We start from the raw sequence: 22,723 nt of genomic DNA, 5'->3' as shown, positions 1-22,723 counted from the left end.
AATGAAACTTATGAAAGAACCAAGCTAAATATTGCCTTATAAGCCAATGCATGCAAAAGTGCTTTATACAAATTTAGTGCTATAAAGTCGGTTCATTTGGCTTTAAATAAGTCATTTCTCCCATATCTAAACCACTTGAGGTAATATGGCATTAATGAGTGATAAAAGCTGGCACTGTGCACTTCTATGATTATTTCAGGATTTAACTCATTTCTGAGTTGAGGGGAAATAATATTTCTCTCTGAAAATAAGCAGATCTTCTACAATAAGTTTTACTTCTATTCTCAAAATCAGCCTTCTAAGGTTGTATCTCTGGCTGCTGGGCAGATGTAGCTCCTGGGCCCTTCGCAGGCTAAATACAGAAATCTTGAAGGTGGCTACATGGCAAGGGTAGCCTCATTGCCAGCAATCTCATGATTCCTATCCCCTTCAGAATGTCCACTGACACCTTTAGGAACAAAATCACACATGTGCTACTAACTGCAATGCAAGGCTGAGGAGAAAAAAGAATCAAGGTCGGCAAAACAAGTTACCAATTTCTTATGTTTCTGCTTTCCATACAGGATCTGAAAACAAAACCTTCAGCATATTTGGAAGATTCAGAATCTCCCTAACAGTCTGCTTCTGAAAGTATGGAATGTACACATTTACCAACCACCTTCCTGGTCTCTAGGACACAGCCCCTGACCTTCAAGGAGCTTACAGCGCGGTAAGAGAGGGCAGATAATCAGCCATGAAGACCTGGCAAGAAGTAAAGGAGGTAGAGAGGAAGCAAGCAAGAGAGGCTGTGTGCGCAAGTGGTGCTGGGCATATCCATCTTATATTTTCACCCCTCTTCTCCACAGATGCAATAGCAATCCAGATTCACCAGTAGAGCACCTAATTTCCCATAGGAGCTAAATTTATCCTAGGTACGTGAGTAAAGAAGAGATGTGTGATTCACCCAAAAAAGATTTTAGAAGGTTCCAAATTGGTCAGTAAGGTATTTTCTTATACTGCTAAGTGACTGATTACACCTGGTAACACTAAGTGTATATAATTTTAGCTTCACTCCTAATCGTTTTTTCCATCACCACAACCTTTTCAGCATAATAATTCTTGGTCACCATTCCACTTCCTTCGTGAGGCTCAGGCTCAAAGAAGCTTACGAACTTCCCTCCAGAAAGATTACCGACAGAGTGGGAAGTGCCCCATACTGAGTTCCAACTTAAAATGGGCATGCCCACTCAGGGTTAGGGACCCTGTGCAGAGGTGCATGTGCCCCACGCTCAGTGCCAACACTTAGGATTCTCTCACTCAGGAGCAAGATTATTGCTAAGGCAATTACAACTACTGATCACGAAAGAGATGCTGCTATTTCTTAATTGGTTTATATTTGTTTACATGTCTTAAAAACAGATGTCCAGAAGGTTGAACTTATACTTTAATTCAGTTCTGAACTGTGAGCTAAGTTTTCACAAATACAAAGAAATATGTTGTTACCGGTTTCTTTTTAAGGACCCATGTTCAAATGGGAGGACACCTAAGAAATTCATCATTGAATTCTTATTTGTAGGAGCAGATTCTCTGTAAGCTGTAAATTATTTTGATTTACGGTGAATCGTTATTGTATTCATAAATGCTGAAGAGTTGGTGAACAACATGATATAATGACACCCCAAAATAATCTTATAACTGCAGGTGTGCAAATCATAACATGTGGGAGATGACTCAAAGGATAATGGGGAATAAAACAGTTTAGGAAGGGTCACATAAAGAAGGGAAAGGAGCGAGGGCACATACGGCAACTTTCCAAGATGTCTTTAAAACCAAACTACTCGTTTAGAGGCAGACGCAGTCGAGCAGTCAGCCATGGGCAGCAGAGTCAACAGTTACATTTAAACAAGCAAAGGCAAAATGCTCCATAATTTACAACAACCCAATCACACTGCTCATTCTTTTGAGGTTAAATGCTACTGACATAAGCTACACCTGAGTCCAATCAGTGCAGAGACGTTGAGAAGATTCACACGAAAGGACTAAATTTGTCACAAATGGGTTGGTTTCCGATCTTAATGTAGCCAAGTTGCTTTACTCTGACCTCTATTGAACAAATCAACTTAATGGGCACTAGGAGTGCTATAAAACTTAACAATGGAGTGATTTTTAACTTTTAAAATATAGCTATGAAGCAAAATGTTGGATAGCTTCTACAATACTGGAAATCAAATTAAATCTAGATGTTTTTTAACAGTCTTGACAGATATAATCCTAGTTACCATGTAAATTTATGGTAAGCTGCTGTGATATTAGCCACAGGTGCTACTTTTAATATATGAGCCACATCTGGCTGGGAATAGAATTTCTCAGAGGACTGAAAATGACCTCACTATCAGACAATGGAAGGGAAAAATCAAGACCACTGTGGCATATAAAAAGCTGAAGATGTGGTCCACAACTAAATATTTCACATAAAATTCATTTTAACTCTGCAGTTGTAGGTTAAAAGATATTATGCTGTCAATATTTAAGAGGCGTAGATATACTTCAACCAAACAGCCAAAAGATTAAGAATGTAAGTCAGTTATGAATACCCTGGCTACGTATATAATACTAGTTTTTCATCCTTTGATCAATGTCGGGAAAAATGATGCACTAAGACTTGAAAAGAAAATTCTTTCATGGTTCCCAAGCACAAAACATGATTAGATACCACCAAGCATACCAAACCAAGATGTAACAATTACTGATCTCTAAGCAGCAACTCTCCAGCGCCAGGCCAACATCACTGGTTGTGTTTTTAAAGTTCTTTGGAGCCATTCATCACGCCCAAGAAAACATTCTCATAAGGTGAAATTTTTAAAAAATCATTACAAGTAATCACCATTCTAAGTCTGAGAACCAGCAATATCACCACAGACAAATACAAAGAGAAAACACAAGTTTCTCTTACTTACCCAATTCAAAAATAAAAAGAAGAATATGTATAAAATATACAATTGTTTCCTTTTAAGAAACCCTTTCTGGGCTTCCTTGGTGGCGCAGTGGTTGAGAGTCCGCCTGCCAATGCAGGGGACACGGGTTCGTGCCCCGGTCCGGGAAAATCCCACATGCCGCAGAGCGGCTGGGCCCGTAAGCCGGGGCCGTTGGGCCTGCGGATCCAGAGCCTGTGCTCCACAAGGGGAGAGGCCACTGCAGTGAGAGGCCCGCGTACCACAAAAAAAAAAAAAAAAAGAAAGAAACCCTTTCTGAACCACTCAAAACCCATCATTTGCTAGAGAACTGGCAAGTGTGGAAATGTGATAGAGGATTTACAAAGATTGAATTTCCTATGAAATAACTCTTCTCAAATTAAACAAGCCTTCGTTATCTGAAAAAAATCTCTAAAAGAGAAATATTTCTATGAAAATATTCCCTACACCATTGCCCTACGCTGTAAGAACGGTAGCTACAAAGCCCTATAACATAACATTTTCCTTCTGACCTTCTCAAGTAACTTGAAGGGCTTGATTTTTTAGCTTTAACAGATCAATTCAATCTAGATGATGATTTCTATTTACTTTAACAAGTAACTGGATCTATGCCTGATCTCAACGGGCACCAAGATCCTGAGTGTCTTTAGCAAGAAGAACCTGGTATGATTCCCGGATACTTTTGTGATCAATGGACAGCATTTATATGGAGCATTTAGGAAAGGTAGGCTCACAAAGTCTCATCTGTGGTTAGTTATGATAGAAAGGCATTGGTTAAATTAAATGTGGCCTTTCTTTTCAGTGGAATCCTCTATATATCCCACCATTAAAAACCATGAAGTAAAATACTTTACTGACAGCGAAAAATGGTCACCATACATAAAGTGAGAAGATGCAACTGAGCAAAAAAGCATCTACCATATGACTCCAAATATGTATACAAACATACGTACATACATACATACTCACAAAATACACATTCACACATACTGCTTTTTCAGTGGGCATAAGATATATTTTTCTTCTTTGTACTCTTCTGTGTCTTCCTAATTATAAAACATACTATGCAGTCAGGGAAAAAAATGTATCTATTAACAAGCTAAACAGACCACACAAATGAAACAGGGTGCTATCATTCCCGTAAGAGAGAGAGGCCAGGCTGATCTCTGTGGGGTATGAGTAATCCATAAACGTTAAACCCTTCTATTTAAACCTTGCAGTTTTAAACAAATAGGAAGATGGAAAGAGACTCATTCTCAAGCTTACATAACAGAATCACAGTTTAAGACATTTAGAATTACAATGGCCCTCTCTTCTACACACCTGTATCCACAATTGTATGGTCAGTGGCTCAGAAAGCTGGGGTCTCTCAGTGCAGAAGTTTATCTTCTCTACACCGAGTTCTAATTTGCCAAGTTAAGTTTTTAGCTGCTCTTTGCAGACCTTCTATCTGGAAGAGACTTCCCCCTCCAGGTAGAAGTTGACCTCCAATCTGTAGCTGACTTAGGACAAATAACTGATCAATCAAGTATTATAAACTAATGCTTTCAGGGCAGGGGATGGGAACCATGTAGCAATTTACAGGTCAAATTCCTATCAGTAGCTGGCTATCCTTTTCTTCAAAATATGCAAAGAACACATTGCCTCTTTTAAGCCCTCCAAAATAAACACTGTTTCCTAAACAGAACAAAGAAACAGACTCAATTTTGAACAGCAGAGTTATTCATTCAAAGGTCTAGGACATTCCTAAATAGAACAGCATTCCATATCCTGAATTACCCCACAACCCTTCAAACTATAGACTTGGGTCAGAGAAGAGCTGTGGCCTCAGAATAAGTGGGAAGCCTGGCCTTGGAAGGACGGCGCCTCACTGCTTCATCTGTACGTTTGAGCAGGTTCCTTCTTACCATTAGTAACCTAGGCTTCCTAATACCCAACCCCGCAAGGCTGCTGGAAAGCTTCAGTGAAACCACCTACATTATTTCCCAGGTCACCCAACAATGAGCTACTAACGCCTGGAAAACACTCAATAGTTCATAAAATACTTTGTGACTCTCCAAACTGTCAGAAAGAAAATTGACTTGGCTGCATTTCTGGTAAATAATGCAACATTAAAGAGTTACCTGTATAACATGTATGACCTTAAAAACCTGTATTACAGAGTGACCTTAAGGCAACATTTTTACAACAAAAACTTTTAAAATAATTCCTAAAAAAATGTATCAAATAAACTTTTAAAACTTTTCTATCTGGAACGCCACCAAGTTATGATTTTAAGAAGAGAAAGAAAAGAAAATCAGCCAAGAGGGCTGGACCAGTGGTCACAGAAAAGGAAAGGAATCTGACATTAAAAGGACTGTCATGAAACGAAAATGAGTGCCTAATGGATAACAGGTAGAAGGCCTGCAGCAGTGTGATGCTCTGTGGAGTCCTGGCAGAACCTGCCGTGGTCCCTCAGGACACCAAGATTTACAAAAGACTGGGTGTGGGTGGCTGAAGCCGAGAAGCCACAATATCGAGTAAGTGCCAACCTCAGCCTCTCCTTGTTGGAGGTGATTTACTAGAGATGCCACAAGTGGCCCATTTCTTTCTCCGACACTCCAAAACTGCCTGCAGAACAGAGGCACGATCAATGCTGTTCTTCTGGGAAGGGTACCACGGCCCTAAAGACCATCCCATCATACATACCAACTTAGCAGCCAAGTAAGTTGGTCACTGTTAGGAAACATCTGTGTTTAGGAGTAAGGAAACGAGAGAAAGGAGAAGTCCCTGGTGAGAAAGGGTTTTAGGTAGTAACCTGTAGGAGACAAAAGCACTATGTTCCCCTGGGGCTAAGGGCACTGACTAGGATCACCTATGTGAGCCCAATCAAGAGGCTTCGTGTATTCAAAATACCTAGGTAACACTGGGAGGGCACTGTGGGAGAGGTACACAAGCACAACCCAAGTCTTCACCTTCAAGGCACTTATATGTTAGATGCAGAGAGACAGAAGTAAGTGGTCACATTCCTCTGTTGCATGATTTAAGCTGCACTTACTCACATCCTAATCCCACCACTGGTTCACTGTCAACTTCACCACAGGGCCTCAATAGCCTCGTCCGTCCTAGCACTAATGTTCACAGGTTTAATATCAAAACAAGGCTGAAAGAAAACCACTAACAAATAGGATAATGCAAGGGCTGAATTACAAACAGAAAGAACAGACAGGAGGCTAATGTCTGTGGCTACAAAGATCTATGTAAGGCACATGAGCTCCACTTCCTCTCCAGTCTGCCCTGCACCCCCATCCCACACAAACGATCCTTCCTACGGCCACTGACGACCTCCATGTTGCTTAATGCGTGATCATCTTTTGGCACTCATCTTACTTGGAGTGTCAGCAGAACTGATTCCTCTCTCCCTTTTAAAAAAAAATTATTTATTTAATTTATTTATTTTTGGCTGCATTGGATTTTCGTTGCTGCGCACAGGCTTTCTCTAGTTGCAGCGAGCGGGGGCTACCCTTTCATTGCAGTGTGCGGGCTTCTCATGGCAGTGGCTTCTCTTGTTACAGAGCACGGGCTCTAGGCTCACAGTCTTCAGTAGTTGTGGCACATGGGCTCAGTAGTTGTGGCTCATGGGCTCAGTAATTGTGGCTCGTGGGCTCTAGAGCACAGGCTCAGTAGTTGTGGTGCATGGGCTTAGTTGCTCCCCGACATGTGGGATCTTCCCGGACCAAGGCTCGAACCCATGTCCCCTGCATTGGTAGGTGGACTCTTAAACCACTGCCCCCTCTCTCCCTTTTAAAACATCATCTTCTTCTGGATTCTGTGTACAACACTGGCCTGATTTTCTTCCTATTTCACTATAAAGTCTTTCTCAGTTTTCTGCCAACACCTCCTGTTCTATCCTACCCCTAAATGGACTGATTTCTGAGCCCTCTTCTCTTCTCACACTATAATTTCTGCCTGGGTAACCTCATCTATTACATTGGCTTGGTTCCATACACATCTATGTCTCCCCAATTATCTACAACCCAGACACAAAACTACCTGCTTAGGGTTGACACTGGGATGTCTCGTAGCAACGCACACTTAACAATATCCACACCAGGATCCCTTGATCCTGCACACCAGGATCCAGGATCCTTGATCCCTGCACACCAATCCTGTTCCTTTCCCATACTTCCCCAGCTCAGTAAATGTCACTCCCAACCACCCAGTTCCTCAGGTCCTAAACCTGAAAGTCATACTTAACACTCCCTGCTCTTCTTCCTCACCACCCATCACCACTCCTCCCTTGTAGAGAAACTTGGGTTTTCTCTTGATATTTTTATTCCCTGTAAGTGTTATGTGTGGCATCATTGGTTCCTGCTCATGTAAACTACTAAAAGCAGCTCCAACCTCTATACCTCTCTGCTTCCCCTTTGTCACAGAATCTCCTGCTGTGTCCACCTAGTGATGATGTCTCACCTGGATGAATGCAACAGCCTCCTTACTATTCTCCTCATGTAATTTTTTGCCCCCTCCCACCTCCACTTCATCCTCTAAGTCCTCAGACAGCCTGCCCACTTCCCATAACACCATGTCCTCACCCCTCCTGTCCTCTTCCTGTCACCATTCTGGGCCGCCATATTGGTGCGTGTGAATGTCCTGGCTGATGCTCTCAAGAACATCAATGATGCCAAAGAGATGCAAACACCAGGTTCTTACTAGACTGTGCTCCAAAGTCATCATCCAGTTTCTAACAGTAATAACGAAGAATGGTTACATTGGCGAATTTGAAATCACTGATGACCACAGAGCTGGGAAAATTGTTGTGAACCTCGTGGGCAGGTTAAACAAGTGTGTAGTGATCAGTCCCAGATTTGATGTGCAACTCAAAGGTCTAAAAAAATGGCAGATTGCCCATTTGGTTTCATTATACTGACAACCTCAGCTGGCATCATGGACAAAGAAGCAGCAAAACAAAACCCAGGAAAGAAAATCCTGGGATCCTTTTCCTAGGGATGTAGTACACACGTGCAAATGAAATGCCTCAATGGACAAAGGAAATAAAAGTAAAAGAAAATGCATCAGCTTATCAGCTCCTTGGAGAGGTCTTCCTGGCAGATCTCCTCCAACTGAATTCGGTTTTCCCATTTTCTCTCTCTCAACCATCTCTTCTGCTGGAGAGGCGGTATCCACACTGGCAAATGGAAGGGATTGCCTGGGTCAAATCCCAACTCCACTGTGGGGCCCCGGGTAAGTCACTTAATCTAAACTCTGGTACCCTTATCTGTAAAGTGAGGTAAATATTCTCTGGAAGACAGGGTTTTGTGAGGATTAAATGAATAAATACGTGTAAAGTCCTTACAACATAGTGCCTGGCCCAAAGTTGGAGTGTTCATCAAGCATTAGCTATTAGGATGTTTCTTCATGGCACTTACCATAACTGGCAATTATACATGCGTTATTTTCTTTGTTTACGCTCTCCCTCCCCTACTATACTGTAAGTGTTAGCTCCAGTTCCAGTATGGCCACTAATGTTTTTTGCCCCCCTGTCCTTGGCTTCCCCACTTCTTCAGTGAAAGGGATGACTAGGTGACTTCTCGGGTACCTTACAGTTCTAATCTCTAACAGACTAAAGAGACCTCTTACAGAGAAGTAATGAGAGGTAAGGTTAGAGACTGTGGGCAGCTTTGAAAACCTCTGAGAAGATGATGTCTTGTAAGATGTAACAGAAAGGAACTGGGATTTTCTGAGCAGATACCAACTTGGTCACAATAAAACAGCATGCAGGCCAACGAAGGCAGAGAGGGCCTAGAGTTAAAAAGCCATGAGGAAGCTCCTACCGGAGCGCTAGGGGGAGGAGAGGCGCACCCAGACCAAGCACAGTCACTGACCAGTTCCTGGTGACTGATCACCAAGATAATTCTTCAGTTTCTTGTCTGGGTGCTTGAGAGAATGGTGGTCCTGAGACAAACAAACAAGTTTCTTTTAGGAAACTTTCTTGCAGGAAAGACAGAAAGACAATAAGAGTTTGCTTTCAGATACCTTAAACCTGAGGCAACACTAAACGAGGGAGAGAGCAGCACAAGGACCCTCCATGCCAATCTTCAGCCCAGCTCGCTGAACCAATCTTAGGGTCCTCACTTGTCCCACACATTACAAATAAGATGTGCCCTCTTTCTCCCTGTCCCTGACCTGTGCCACCTGCCAACCCCTCCCCCGTAGCTCCTTCCTTCAAAAAAACCTATCAGATCTAGCAAAACTCCCCCTCTCCAGGCAGACTTCCTGGATTACACCTTTCAGCTTCTTAGTATTTCAGATTTTAGTGCCCAGTTAGCATGACAATTTTAAAAATCAACTATCAGGACTCCGTGCTCCCAATGCAGGGGGCCCAGGTTTGATCCCTGGTCAGGGAACTAGATCCCGCATGCATGCCGCAACTAAGAAGTCCGCGTGCCACAAGTAAAGATCCCGCATGCCGCCACTAAGACCCGGCACCACCGAAATAAATAAATAAATAAATAAATATTTTAAAAAATCAACTATCAATATCTTATACAAGGCAGATGTTCCACCTCCCCAACAAAACTGGGAATTCTTCTGGGCAGGAACGGAATCAGTTGCTTCTTTTGCATCTTCCTCCTTCCACGCCTTGGGCCCAGAGCAGTGCCAGCCCCTCAGGGGTTGCCGGCTCAAGGACCTCGCTACGCTCTCTAATCCTGACAGAGCCAGGCCCTCTGGCTCTCAGTGGGGAGACCATGTGGCTCCCAGCCCAGCCCCAACTGGGTCTGCTCCAGACACCTGGTGCATGTCCATGGCCAGTGCTGCAGTGGCAAGGACAGGGCATTTGAAGTCAGTTTGATGAATGATATGGTAGAAGGCCACAATCTTGCCTTACTGGCTGAGAGCACAGGAGCAAACTGATTCATTAGTGGCGTTTGCTGTTTTGATAAGACTGATTTTAACGATACAATTAAATGATGTCTGATTGCTCAACAGTGATACCTGGGTTGCTCCCACACAAGCACAGCTCTGTCTGTCCTAGCTGGTGAACAGCCCCTTTCTCAGGGAAGTATTGTCAAACCCATCTAAGGCAGAAAAGTAATCCAACAAGCAGTCCCTGGAAAGCAAGATATCTCCCAGAAGAAATAAAAAAATAAACACAAAACACCTTTCTATATCACAGTAGGATCTAAAAATGTTGCTGTGGGAACCAGAGATGAGTCTGGCGCCCACTAACTGTGACATGACCCCGTGTGACCACAGCAAGTCCACGATCACAGTCTGGTTCAGTGTCCTTCTATAAAATTCAGAGGACTCATTTTAGTGAATTAGTTAGAATGGCCCATTCCAGCCTGGATCAGAAGGGCAATATGATGGTAAATTATCTGCAAAACAGGGAAGAGGATGCATTGCTTTGTTTTGTTTAAAAGGATGTAGAGAAAAGAGCAACACACAGAGAGCTCAGAGCCAAGGTGAGCTCTGGTAGGCCACGTGCCTCCTGAGGTGAGAAAGCCACCGGTCACCACCTGGCCACAGAAGCATGAGTGCAGCGTTGTAGTTACTGCTTGGAAGAGCTGATAAAGAGTTGATAAAGCCTCTTCATCAGGCACCCAAGGTCCGTATTTCAAAACAGCTGAGTGCAAGTTTCTATGTCATGGCCCTAATGCACCAAAACTCTATTGACAAAACTCTTGCTGTGCAGATCTAAACACTATTGATAATGGCTGTACTCAAACAATGGAGTGGCATACCAAAGAAAAACAGAAACAGAACAGAAAACAAGACCAAAATACTTTTAAGTGATTACTTAAGGTCTCCTTTAAATTATTTTCCGTAATTATCGAGCCAGCAGTCCATTGTTATTAATTCATATTCAGCCTATTTAAGCGGTACCAGCAACACAGGCTGAAAACAAATGCCTCAGTAATTTCCTAACTTTTGAGTGTTATTTTCTTGTCAGTTAAATTTAAAGCAGCCCATTTGTGACCACATTATACCAAGTTAATCTCATCTAAAGTGCTTCACAAACCCTAACAGCTACGCTAAGGTTTTATACTAATGAAAGCAATTTACATAAATGAAATTTATGTCAATGCATTTCATGACAAATTTTTTATTTTATAATAATTATAGTACTTATATGATAACATCTGTTGATAGTCACAGTCTAAACCTGGCAAAGATTTAAACCCACATCATTTTCCATGCATCATGTACATTATCTGTGAAAAGCAGTAAAAAAAAAGTAATGAATGCATTAATCATACCAATATCATCTGCAAAGCATAAATCTGAAATACCTTTCACCTCAGCTCAAACTGCGTTTTATTTTTTACACACCTGATTTTACGCCATCTGTAAAAGGGCAAGACAAAGACTTTTGAGGAAATTATATTTCTTGGCTGTTTGACTTTTACAAAATGCTCAGGCGAAGTTGTGTAAACAGAAGGTTTACTATACTACTAAGAAAAAACGATGCAGTTAAAAGTCCATTTTTATTAAAGGATGGTGTAATCACCACAACATCTTCACACTGCAGTGTGGTGTCATATCTGCATTTTTTACACCTGTTTTACATTTCCCTTCGTCTACCTATCACATGTGTTTTTACAAATACACATCAGCTCTAAACCTCTTCTATGACATAAACAGCAGAAGCAAGACTCCAAATGATAACATTTTAGGCTCTAATTTCCCTACCCTGGTGGACACCAAACCAACGTCCCAGCCACCACCTGACAACATCAGCGTGTCCCGCCCGGGACTCCCCGGGACTCCAGGAATAACTTCAAAGTGAAAACCAACATGAAAACACCACGCAGATATTCTTACCAGCTTCCCAAATTTTAGGTAAAGCTTACTAAAAGGTAGTGTCTCTACTCTCTACTCCAATGACAACTGTGAACACTTTCTCAGGTTTCTAGTTGGCTAAAAAAGCCCATCAGTGGGCACATGTTAAGAGCAAGCAACTGGTGTGATAATCAGACAAGTTTTCACTTTCCCTGGCTCCCAGACACACAGATAATAGCCTAAACTTTAAAAGCAAAATGACATTTTCTAACCTATATGATGCCGAAGCCTTAAGAACATCCTCACTGAGAGTGTTTCTTTACCCTCACCAGGCAGTGAATATCCACTTTCAAGAGTACTCAGATGTGACATTTATATTACTGAATTACTGACTCATAACTTAATGAACAATAAAAACTGAACTAATTCATTCACAAGGAGAGTGCCTGAGACCTCCACCCATGTCCTGCCAGGATCGTTAAGATTTTCATTAACAGTTGTCTGTCTTCCGGTATCAACAAGCCTTTGACTTCACTAAGTGTTTCAGAATGTTAACCATAAGCCTATTATCAAATTCCTCAATAAAACATCTTTACAGAGTAAGTCACCAACAGTAACTTTCAACTGCTCTACAGCAGGAGCTCCAGGACAGGAATAGAAACCATTTTACAAACCCCAAACTCACATATGGTGGGTGTTACTGCTGCTAGACACACAGAACCCCACTCCTCCACCATCGCCACCACCGCCGAGGCCATTCAGAAGCCCCCTCCCTACTCCAGTGCCAGAAATCTTTTAACAGCAGCAGTTACATTAACCAAAATGTGATGAACAAGACAAACCACAAATAGAGCTTGGACCCTGCCCTGTGAGAGATACTCAACTTAGACAAGATATTAGACTGAACCATGTAAAAGAGCCATTTTTGTAGGTCAAATCTGGCTGAATATCAGCCAGTTCGTAAGATTCCATCTAACAAAATCGAATACCCTGCAGGCAGGCCCACCTAATAAAGCACAGATGAGGTACAGGAGCTCCTCCTGGAACGCAGAGAATTACAGCTCTTTTTCACAAAGCTCAGTCCCTCTCTCATGAATCAAACCTGCTCTCCATTACCAAGTGGAAAATCCTTACCTCCTCCAGCCAGAACTCTTCATTCACCCAAAAGGTACCAAACTAGGTCAGCTGACGCACCCCCACTCTTACCTATTCCTGATACTTAGTTTGTTTCTGCACTGAACAGGGGTGGTCCAGTATCCAAGAAGGAGAGACTGGGGACAGCCTTCCCAGGGGGCTGTGATGCCGCCTGGCCCACCTGGGCTCCTGCCCTGGAGGGCTCCACCTGCTGGCATCTGGAGTAGCTGTTGCCTGGGTTCAAATCCTCATCTTCTAAACCTGCTTCCAAAGCATAAAATTTCCTCTGATTTTTTTTTTTTTTAATTTTTGGCTGCGTTGGGTCTTCGTTGCCGCGCACGGGCTTTCTCTAGTTGCGGTGAGTGGGGGCTACTCTATTGCAGTGAGCGGACTTCTCATTGCGGTGGCTTCTCTTGTTGCGGAGCACGGGCTCTAGGCACGTGGGCTTCAGTAGTTGTGGCAGGCACGGGCTTCAGTAGTTGTGGCTCGCAGGCTCTAGAGCGCAGGCTCAGTAGTTGTGGCGCACAGGCTTAGTTGCTCTGCAGCACGTGGGATCTTCCCGGACCAGGGCTCAAACCCGTGTCCCCTGCATTGGCAGGGGGATTCTTAACCACTGTGCCACCATGGAAACCCATTTCCTCTGATTTTATAAGCTTCCCACTTGTCCCTACATGACAATGCCTAACAAAATGTATCTTTATGGAAGGCTCACACCCACATTTCTAACTGACATTTTGTTCTTTCAACACTATCACCCTGCAGTTGCCAAACACCTAAGAATACGTTTACATGTCACTCAGACCTCTCCCTCCTTATGTCTACATGAACAGAAAAAAAAAGCAAAACTCCTTTACAAATGCCAACCCCACCCTAAGTCCAAGTACTCCAAGTGTCGAAACTTCCTGCCTCGGCCCTGGCACTGCCATGCTCAGAATACCCATGGAGTCTCACCATTACCTTTGCACCACCACCGAGGAAAGACAGTGGGCTAACAGCAACCAAAACCCACGGCCACTTCATCCACCTACGCCATTAGGATCCCTCAGGAATTTTCACATTTATATTCGCTAAGTATTTGCGCTGATGTGAGCTATCAAATGCATGTGGACTCTTTGGAACTAACCATATCTTGGAATAAAACCTCTAAGAGGAAAAAAGTCCAAATATATTTTACTAGCTACTTCTTATGGTAAAACCTAGAATAAACCAAAGCTTTGAGAAGTAGCTTTTCCATCCAGGGTCAATGAAAAGGTTTCTAAAATGTATGGTTCAATTTCTATAGTAATAAAAGAAATGGATTCTAAAGCAAACTTATAATACCATTTCACACACACTACATAAGCAAACCACTTAAAAACTGTAGCACCCGGGACTTCCCTGGTGGTCCAGTGGTTGAGATTCCGCGCTTCCACTGCAGGGGGCACGGGTTCCATCCCTGGTCGGGAACTAACATCCCACACCGTGCGAGGCACAGCCAAAAAAAAAAAAAAAGTAATACCCAACAAGCGTAATCTTACTCCTGAAGATTTATTGTAAGTAAAAAGACAAGACTATGTAAAGAACTGGAAAATGAGGGCTTCCCTGGTGGCACAGTGGTTGAGAGTCCGCCTGCCAATGCAGGGGACACGGGTTCATGCCCCGGTCCAGGAAGATCCCACATGCTGTGGAGAGGCTGGGCCCGTGAGCCATGGCCGCTGAGCCTGCGCGTCCGGAGCCTATGCTCCGCAACGGGAGAGGCCACAACAGTGAGAGGCCCCCGTATGGAAAAAAAAAAAAAAGAAGAACTGGAAAATGTTCATACCCTGTTGAGCAAAAAAACAGAACATTTTTCACCTATATATTCAGCAAAGACTAAAAAAAAATACATGCTAATACCCAGTGTGAAGTCTCTTAGGGGAAATGGGGGTCATCAGCTCTGACCACGGCTCCCTCCAGCGTGTAAAGCTGAGGCCAGGAGAGGTGCTGTCACATGCAGCACAGTGGGCCTCCCCTAACTCCTACTAAGGGCAGGACTGCAGTGAGGGAGACATGGTCTTAGCAAGGCATACACACGCATGTGGAAATGCCTGCTCACAATAAAAAGTTACAGGTCCACAGGCTAGAGTGGACATCCTCTCATACCCATCTGGCATACACGGGGGACTGTACCTAGAAGATAAATTTCTAGATTCGTACGATGGGTATTGGACAACGGGTACTTTAAAAGTTGACAGACATCACCCAATTGCTCTCCAAAAAGGTTATATTACTTGACACTCCGACCTCTTCACTTTCCATCTCCCACATCACAACTACACTTCCCTCCTCACCAGCTTAGACTCCAAAGTCCAATGTTTTGACCCTCCCTTGCACACATCTTTAGTTTCCTTGCCCCCGGTTCCTCCACTGCACTCACCTGGCAAAAGTTCAGCCCTTGTTAACAGCTCATACAACTCAATAAGAAAAAAAACAAACAACCCATTCAAAAACTGGGCTGAAGACCTAAATAGACCTTTCTCCAAAGAAGACATACGGATGGCCAACAGGCACATGAAAAGATGCTCAACATCACTAATTATCAGAGAAATGCAAATCAAAACTACAATGAGGTACCACCTCACACCAGTTAAGAATGGCCACCACGATAAAGCCTACAAATAACAAATGCTGGAGAGGGTGTGGAGAAAATGAAACCTCCCTCCACTGTTAGTGGGAATGTAAATTGGTGCAGCCACTATGGAAAACAGTTTGGAGGTTCCTCAAAAAAACTAAAACTAGAGTTGCCATATGATCCAGCAATCCCACTCCTGAGTATATATCAGGACAAAACTATAATTCAAAAAGATACATGCATCCCCCAATGTTCACTGCAGCACTATTTACAATATATTGCCAAGACATGGAAACAGCCTAAATGTCCACTGACAGATGAATGGATAAAGAAGGTGTGGTACATATATACAATGGAAAATTACTCAGCCATAAGAAAGAATGAAATAATGCCATTTGCAACAACATGGATGGACCTAGAGATTATCATACAAAGCAAAGTAAGTCAGAAAGAGAAAGACAAATATCATATGCTATCACTTATATGTGGAATCTAAAATACAACATAAATGAACCTATCCACGAAACAGAAAAAGACTCACAGACATAGAGGACAGACTTGTGGTTGCCAAGGAAGAAGGGGGTGGGGGAGGGATAGACTGGGAGTTTGTGTTTAGTAGACGCAAACTATTACACAGAGAGTGGATAAACAACAAGGTCCTGCTGTACAGCACAGGGATATCCTGTGATAAACCATAATAGAAAAGAATATGAAAAAGAATGTGTGTGTGTGTGTGTGTGTGTGTGTGTGTGTGTGCGCACACATGCACGCGTGTATACAGCTGAACCACCACACAGCAGAAATTAACACAACATTGTAAATCAACTATACTTCAATAAAATAAATTAAAAAAAGAAAAGGTTCAGCCCTTGTTAAGCCCAACCCTGCACCTACTCCAAGCCTGTGCCCAAGCAGCTGAACATGGCTGGACAAAACACACAGGATCTTCACCTTAAATGTTTGCCCATAAATCTCCAGTGACACTGAGAACTGCCCAGCAACTGACCACATTTCACAGTTCCTTCACTGTCTTAGTCTCTAAGAGGACTATTTCATGCCTTTTCCTATTTTTCCAGATCTCCAACACTCCTCTCTCCCACCCCGACTCATCCTCAACTGATGACTTCACTAAAAAAAGAGAAGCAATCAGAAGAGAAAACTACCTCTTCTTCCCAAGGCGAACGTGGCAACCTACCTGCATCTGTACACATACACTCAGCCTTCTTTCCTATCACAATGGAGGTACCATGCCTGCACCTCCACCCGCCCTCTTTTGCCGATCCAGGACAATTATCCCCTCTGACGGCTCTCAAACTGTTATTCCAAGCCTGAACTCTGACCTCGTATCACCAACTGCTGATCCAATATTGCCACTTGGGTGACTAGTAAGTATCTCAAACCTGACATGTCCAAAATGGAATTCTTAATTCCCTACCCTGCTCTCCACTCCATTTTCCCCAGCCAAGTAAATGGTACCAGTGGCACCACCCTTTACCCTACAGCTTGAACCAAAACCTTGGGATCATCCTTGACCCTCTCCTTCCCCCACATCCAATCTAACAGCAAGTCTGGACTGTTCTATCTTTAAAATAAATGAGAAATCCTGCGTTTCTCTCCACATACCACTGCTTCCCCCATAGTCTCTCACCATCTCTTGCCTAGCCTATCACATGGCAACATACACATTCTGCCTGCTGCCACTCTTGCCCTTCTACCATCTGTTCACAGCAGAACAGCCAGGGTGATCTTTTTAGAACATAAACTGAATAATGGCACTTCTCTGCCTGAAATCCTCCAAGGGCTTTCCTTCCCAGAATAAAATCCAAACTCCCCACACGGCAACAAGGCTCCCGTGCTCCGGCCCCTCCCTCTCTTCAGCCTCTTCTCCTTTCTGTCCGCTCCAGAAACTGGCCCCCCGGCTCTTCCCCAATCACACCAAGATCACTCCTGCTCCAGGAATTTGGTACTTGCTGTCTCTCCACCGGAAATGCTCTTCCTTCGGTCTTCGCATGCTCAGCTCCCTCACATTACTCAGGCCTCAGGTGTCCCCTCCCCAGAGAGGCCTTTCCAGCCCCCTCTATCTTAAATAGTGTGCTCACCCCTCCGTCACTCCCCATCCCAATATCCTACTTTATTCTCCTTCATGACTTCATCACTACGTGAAACTATATTATTTGTTCATTTGTTTATTGTCTATCTTCTCTGCTAGAAAGGGAGCTACATGAGCTTAGAATAGTGCCTGGCACAGAGAAGGGGCTTAATAAATATCTGGTAATGAATATTGCTTTTACAATAAAAATTAAACTACTTTAAAAAAATTTAACTGCTTGTACAATTGCCACATTGTGAATAAACTATACATATGGAGAAAGACTAGAAGAGAATAGGTAAAAAGATGGAAGTAGTTGCAATGGGAAAATTTTTATTTTTATTTCCCATCGTATTTTAATGTTTTATATCATTGCTTTATAATTTTAAAAAATACCTTTTCTGTATTGAAAAATAAATGAAAGATAAGTGAGGATCCATCAATGCCAGAGGGTCATCACTCTAAACATTAGTTGCAAAAAAGGGAAAAGCAGCCCTGACACCTGGGAGCTGGCCTGGACTGCCACCTAGGCCTCCAAGTTGCTAGGAGCCAAACCCAAACCTAGGCCTTGGTGCTGAACAGCAACAGCAACATCAGACAAGGCCACTCTGTGACCATGAAGGATTAGGACAAAAATATAACCACTCTTGTAATGATTGTTATAATCATGACAATAATGTAATGTGGAGTATCACAGATATCACTCTGCAATGATATCTCAACACAAACAAAACGTGAACATTGTCCAAATCACAAAACACCAAGCACCCGCCTCTCTTGGCTAATGAGTGACTGCTGCTTCTTTACCAGTTTCAGCTTTGACCCCACTTTAGTCCATTCTCCCTCTAGGTAAGATTTATTAAAATAGTGAATCATAGAAGAGCCCATTTGCAGACAGCATCCAACCCAGAGCAAAGCTCTGATCCTTAAAGACTCCAAAATCACAAACACCAGCCCAAATCCAGTAGTAAGTCTTTCCAACACCGTCTTCCTGAGATGCCCCACGGTTCCCTATGCCGTGCACTCTTCCTCACCGCAACAAGCAATAAGCCTAACTTGTTCAGCTATTGGTATTTTCCTGGTGGTCTTTGGCTGGTGGGCACTGACACTTGTCATGACATCAGTTGCCACTACAGGCCATTACATGCAGAAGTCATAGGAGCCTGGCTAGAAAACCAACCGCAGGATATAATACCAGTGCCGGTTCTCTGAATACATTCCCTGACATCAGCTGATTTTCTTGTCATCTGCCTCTTTCTCCTAAAAGGTGAGTGAAGGGGGTGGGGGGGGGGAAGCCAAGAAAATTAAATGTCCTGGTGAATAACGTTACAATTAATGAAGGACACCCTGCGCAGCTTCCCTTCCCCCCACCATTTCCGAAAGCACACTGAGCACAAGTTAGAGTGGGGCTGGATGACTGACTCATGGGCAGAGTCTGAGGCAACACTACTCAAGTACTTTAAGCCACATGTTCAAGCCCAATAAATTAGCCCAGGCTTAAAGAAGTCAGGCTGTACACGTGTAAGAATTTTAGTAAGCTTGGAAAATGCTACCTAGAGCTTATGCACAAGCTTACTGTACCAACGGGATTCCCTGCCACCAGCCACAGAGTGCTAAGCCCCTGACAAGAGCCACTGAGCACGTGGGGCAGCAGGGACAAGGAGTCGGCTTGGTCCAGGTTTCCTCAGGAGTTGGAGACACAGCAGAAGGCTGGTAGCCAGATGGATGGAGACCAGAATAGGGCATGCGGCACAGTGGAGCCAAAGGCATTTACTAGGAAAACATGTCAAGGTTTCTTTGGTGGAAATCTGGTCCTCAGACACCCTTCCAGAAACAAGCAAACACTGTAATCAATGTCTGCATTTATCAAATGCTTGTTTGCACCCAGAACTGTGTTATGTACAATAGACAGTTATTTAAGCCAACAGGATCTCTGCCTTCTAGATGCTGACACCTAATATAAATAAAAACAATAAATCTGTCCAGAGGATTATCAAACTAACTGAACAAACATGGAATAGTCTAAAGCACTGACCTTATATAAATGCAATGGAGTAAGAACTGATGGGAGATGACTCTCTAAACAGGGTGGGGCCCTAATGGAACAGTTCCCCTGTTAAGGCTGAATCTCCAAGGCAGGGACCAGCTTTTAAGAAAGCTTCAGGACTTCCCTGGTGGCGCAGTGGTTAAGAATCCGCCTGCCAATGCAGGGGACATAGGTTCGAGCCCTGGTCTGGAAAGATCCCACAGGCCGCTAAGTAACTAAGCCCGTGCGCCACAACTACTGAGCCTGCGCTCTAGAGCCTGTGAGCCACAACTACTGAAGCCCATGCGCCTAGAGCCCATGCTCCACAACAAGAGAAGCCACCGCAATGAGAAGCCCGCGCATCACAACGAAGAGTAGCCCCCCGCTCACCACAACTAGAGAAAGCCCGTGTGCAGCAACGAAGACCCAACACAGCCATAAATAAGCAAATAAATAAATAAATAAATTTATTAAAAAGAAAAAAGAAAGAAAGAAAAGCTTCAAGGGCTAGCTATTGGGCTTGCAGAAAATGAGCCAATCTGAGAAGAGGGTGCAGCTTGGGAGATGATTTAGAGACAGAAATGCAACTATAAGGAGAAAGAAAACTTGACAACCATCCAAGAAAAGTAGGGGAAATCAGTCAAGCAGGTGTATGTTTCTCAACCGCTTTTACTCATGTCCCCTTCTGATCAGTATAAAAAGCTCACACTCTCTGTTAATGTTATTCAAGATTTGAAAGGAAATTAAATCTCCTAACCAACACCAAATCAGAGCAATAGTGGTTTCAGAATCTGATTATCCAAATCACACAAATCACCCTCTTCCCCTAGGGCTGAGACTCACCCAGTTGGGTGGTAGCAGCTGTCAACAAGGAAGGAGTAACTATCACTGAATTCTTAAGGAAGAAAGGATTTGGATCTTGGACCCACAGGGCACCAGACAACCAGTAGTATTAGAAAGAGTTACAGCCTAAGGTGACAAAAATAGACCATGGCACAAGCAGGAATATGTAATAATTACCTGATTAAAATTTTTGAAAGAGAACTCTTTGTAGATGGCATCTCTCTCACTTAATTCCGACCATCCTGCTGCTTTAAGATCAAGTATAACTTGGTTCCTCTCCTCTGCTGTCAACCAGTGAGCATCTGCTGACTATGAAAAGAACACATTTAATACCTGAAGTGTAGAGGTTTGGTTAAATTCAAATAAATTCACTGCTCTTTACCTTATGTAGAGAGGTGGAAAAAAGTCTTAAGGGCAACAACTTCTAACCATCTTTGATTACTTTATTCTCAAAATATAAAATTCTCAAAAAACAGACAAAAACAAGGCTAGCTCTGTACAGAATCAGCTGTCTCCATTGTATGTGGGTTTATCACCCCTTACATATGCCTCAAACTTTACAATTCAGCTTCTCTGGTTTATTACAGACACAGCTGAGATCAACCATTTCTCCATCTTACCAAAGACCATCACCAAAGGCCAGCACTCCAGGACTTGGGAAACTGCGGCAAACACACCCACCCAAGGAAACCCTGCAAGTCCATCGGCAGAACCAGGATTGGAACCCAGGGCTCTAAACTCCTGGTCTACTGCTCTTTGGATGGTCCCACAGCACCTTAGTAGCCTTCAGTCCTTACTCACATGAGTCTCAACTATCTGGGTTCACCATCCCCTTTCAATTGTAATGAAAACCAGTCCTCAAAGAGGAAAAATCAAATGCACATTTACAGGGGATTTTGTATAATAACTTCTGGGTGTCCACAGACCCTCTGGACTACAGGTAAAAAGCCCCTGCTTTAGCGGAACGAGTTTTCTCAGAAACACTGGTAAGACAAACTCCCTCAACTGTCTGGCCAGAGCGCTGCCCAGTCTGAAGCACTTGTGTACCACTGTCCACCTTGTGCCTACTCATCCTGGTGATGACATTCCCAAATCCGGAATTCTATTGGTTAACAGGCCCACACTTTCCATGCTATTTGTTTTTTAACTGAAAGAACTCTAAGCAGCATGTCAGACAGAAGATAAGGACACTCTAGGAGAAGTCAGAAGAGCTATGCTCTCGCTCTGGCATAAGTGCCCACCAGTACCTCCTATCTTCCCTATATGCAGGGTTACTATCGTCTCAGATGAGGGAGGGACTGGCACCCAGAAAGACTGAACTAATGTGAGGGCTCCTTATCAAAGGGCAACCGGGGGCTGAGCTGTATCCTCTGCCATGAAACTTCAACTCATTCCCACTTCAGAAATCCTACAACCCTTTATCATTGACATCAATGTAATTAAGAAGGCAAAGTAAGTAACCTTAAAGACAACTTATTCTACGAGGAGGACAAAAGGACGCTGATGAGTCAGTTTTCTGGTTTCTCTTCCTTGCTAGGCCAGCTACCCTTCCCTACAGCTAACAAAAGAGAAAGTGAGAATAACTCTTAATTAAATAAAAACATTTAAAGGCTTGTTCTCAAAAACCATTTACTATTAAAAACCAATGTATCGATTAGCTTTACAATGACAGCTCTGAAAAATTTCACGTAAAGACCTGCTACAGGAAACAAGCTAAAATTTTTATTCAATAAATATTTTAACTCAACTCAAACTATTTTGGAATCACTGAGTAGCTGCAAAGAAAACTATTAACCATGTTGTGGGCAATGCAGCAGTCACCCGGAGTCTGTGGAGCACACTCTGAGCTGTTTTCCTCCGCCCTCTCCACCATCCACATCCCCAGTGAGGTCAATGTGTGCTCACCACAGATGTCTGCCTAGGAAGAGGGACCGTGTTCAGGACTGTGAAATGGAGTCACTTCACCTACATTACACAAATGGTCCCCTTGGGGACATACCCTCTGCAGAACCCTTTGTGGTGGACTTTCTTTTTTTTTCCTGTGGGAGGTGTGGGGAGCGACAGGGGAAAGCATAGGATTTGGAGGGCAACCTTGATTCGAAGCCTAGCTTTGTTACTTTCAGCTGTGGGTGCTGAATAAATCACTTAGCCTCTCACTGAGTAGCAGCGTTCTACAGTGGGGATGTTACAAGATCCACCTGCCCAGATTTTTTTAAAGGTTCAAAGAGATCTTAAGTGGGAAGGCACCCAGCAAAGAGTCTGGCATGTGGCAGCCACTCCAATCGCGGCTGTTTATTCATCCCTCCCCAAACCCCACGATTTTACTT

General features: G+C 43.3%; 1 protein-coding gene across 2 annotated transcripts in view; it reads right to left on the bottom strand.

The window, feature by feature from the left end:
• Positions 1 to 22,723, bottom strand: part of PCBD2 (pterin-4 alpha-carbinolamine dehydratase 2) — a 48,983-nt gene that overhangs the window by 25,246 nt on the left and 1,014 nt on the right. The window contains exon 2 of one of the 2 annotated variants that reach the window (XM_024752312.1): positions 20,574 to 20,705. The exons of the other annotated variant lie outside the window; for it this stretch is intronic. Within the exon in view, the coding sequence (XP_024608080.1) occupies positions 20,574 to 20,705 (132 nt within the window). The remainder of the gene's footprint in view (positions 1 to 20,573; positions 20,706 to 22,723) is intronic. 2 annotated transcript variants of the gene reach the window in all.

This window comes from Neophocaena asiaeorientalis, unplaced genomic scaffold (genome assembly GCF_003031525.2).
Source record: "Neophocaena asiaeorientalis asiaeorientalis breed wild unplaced genomic scaffold, Neophocaena_asiaeorientalis_V1.1 scaffold204, whole genome shotgun sequence".
NCBI lineage: Eukaryota > Metazoa > Chordata > Mammalia > Artiodactyla > Phocoenidae > Neophocaena > Neophocaena asiaeorientalis.
Note: the sequence above shows the minus strand (reverse complement) of the source record. Positions and strands in the feature narration are given on the sequence as shown.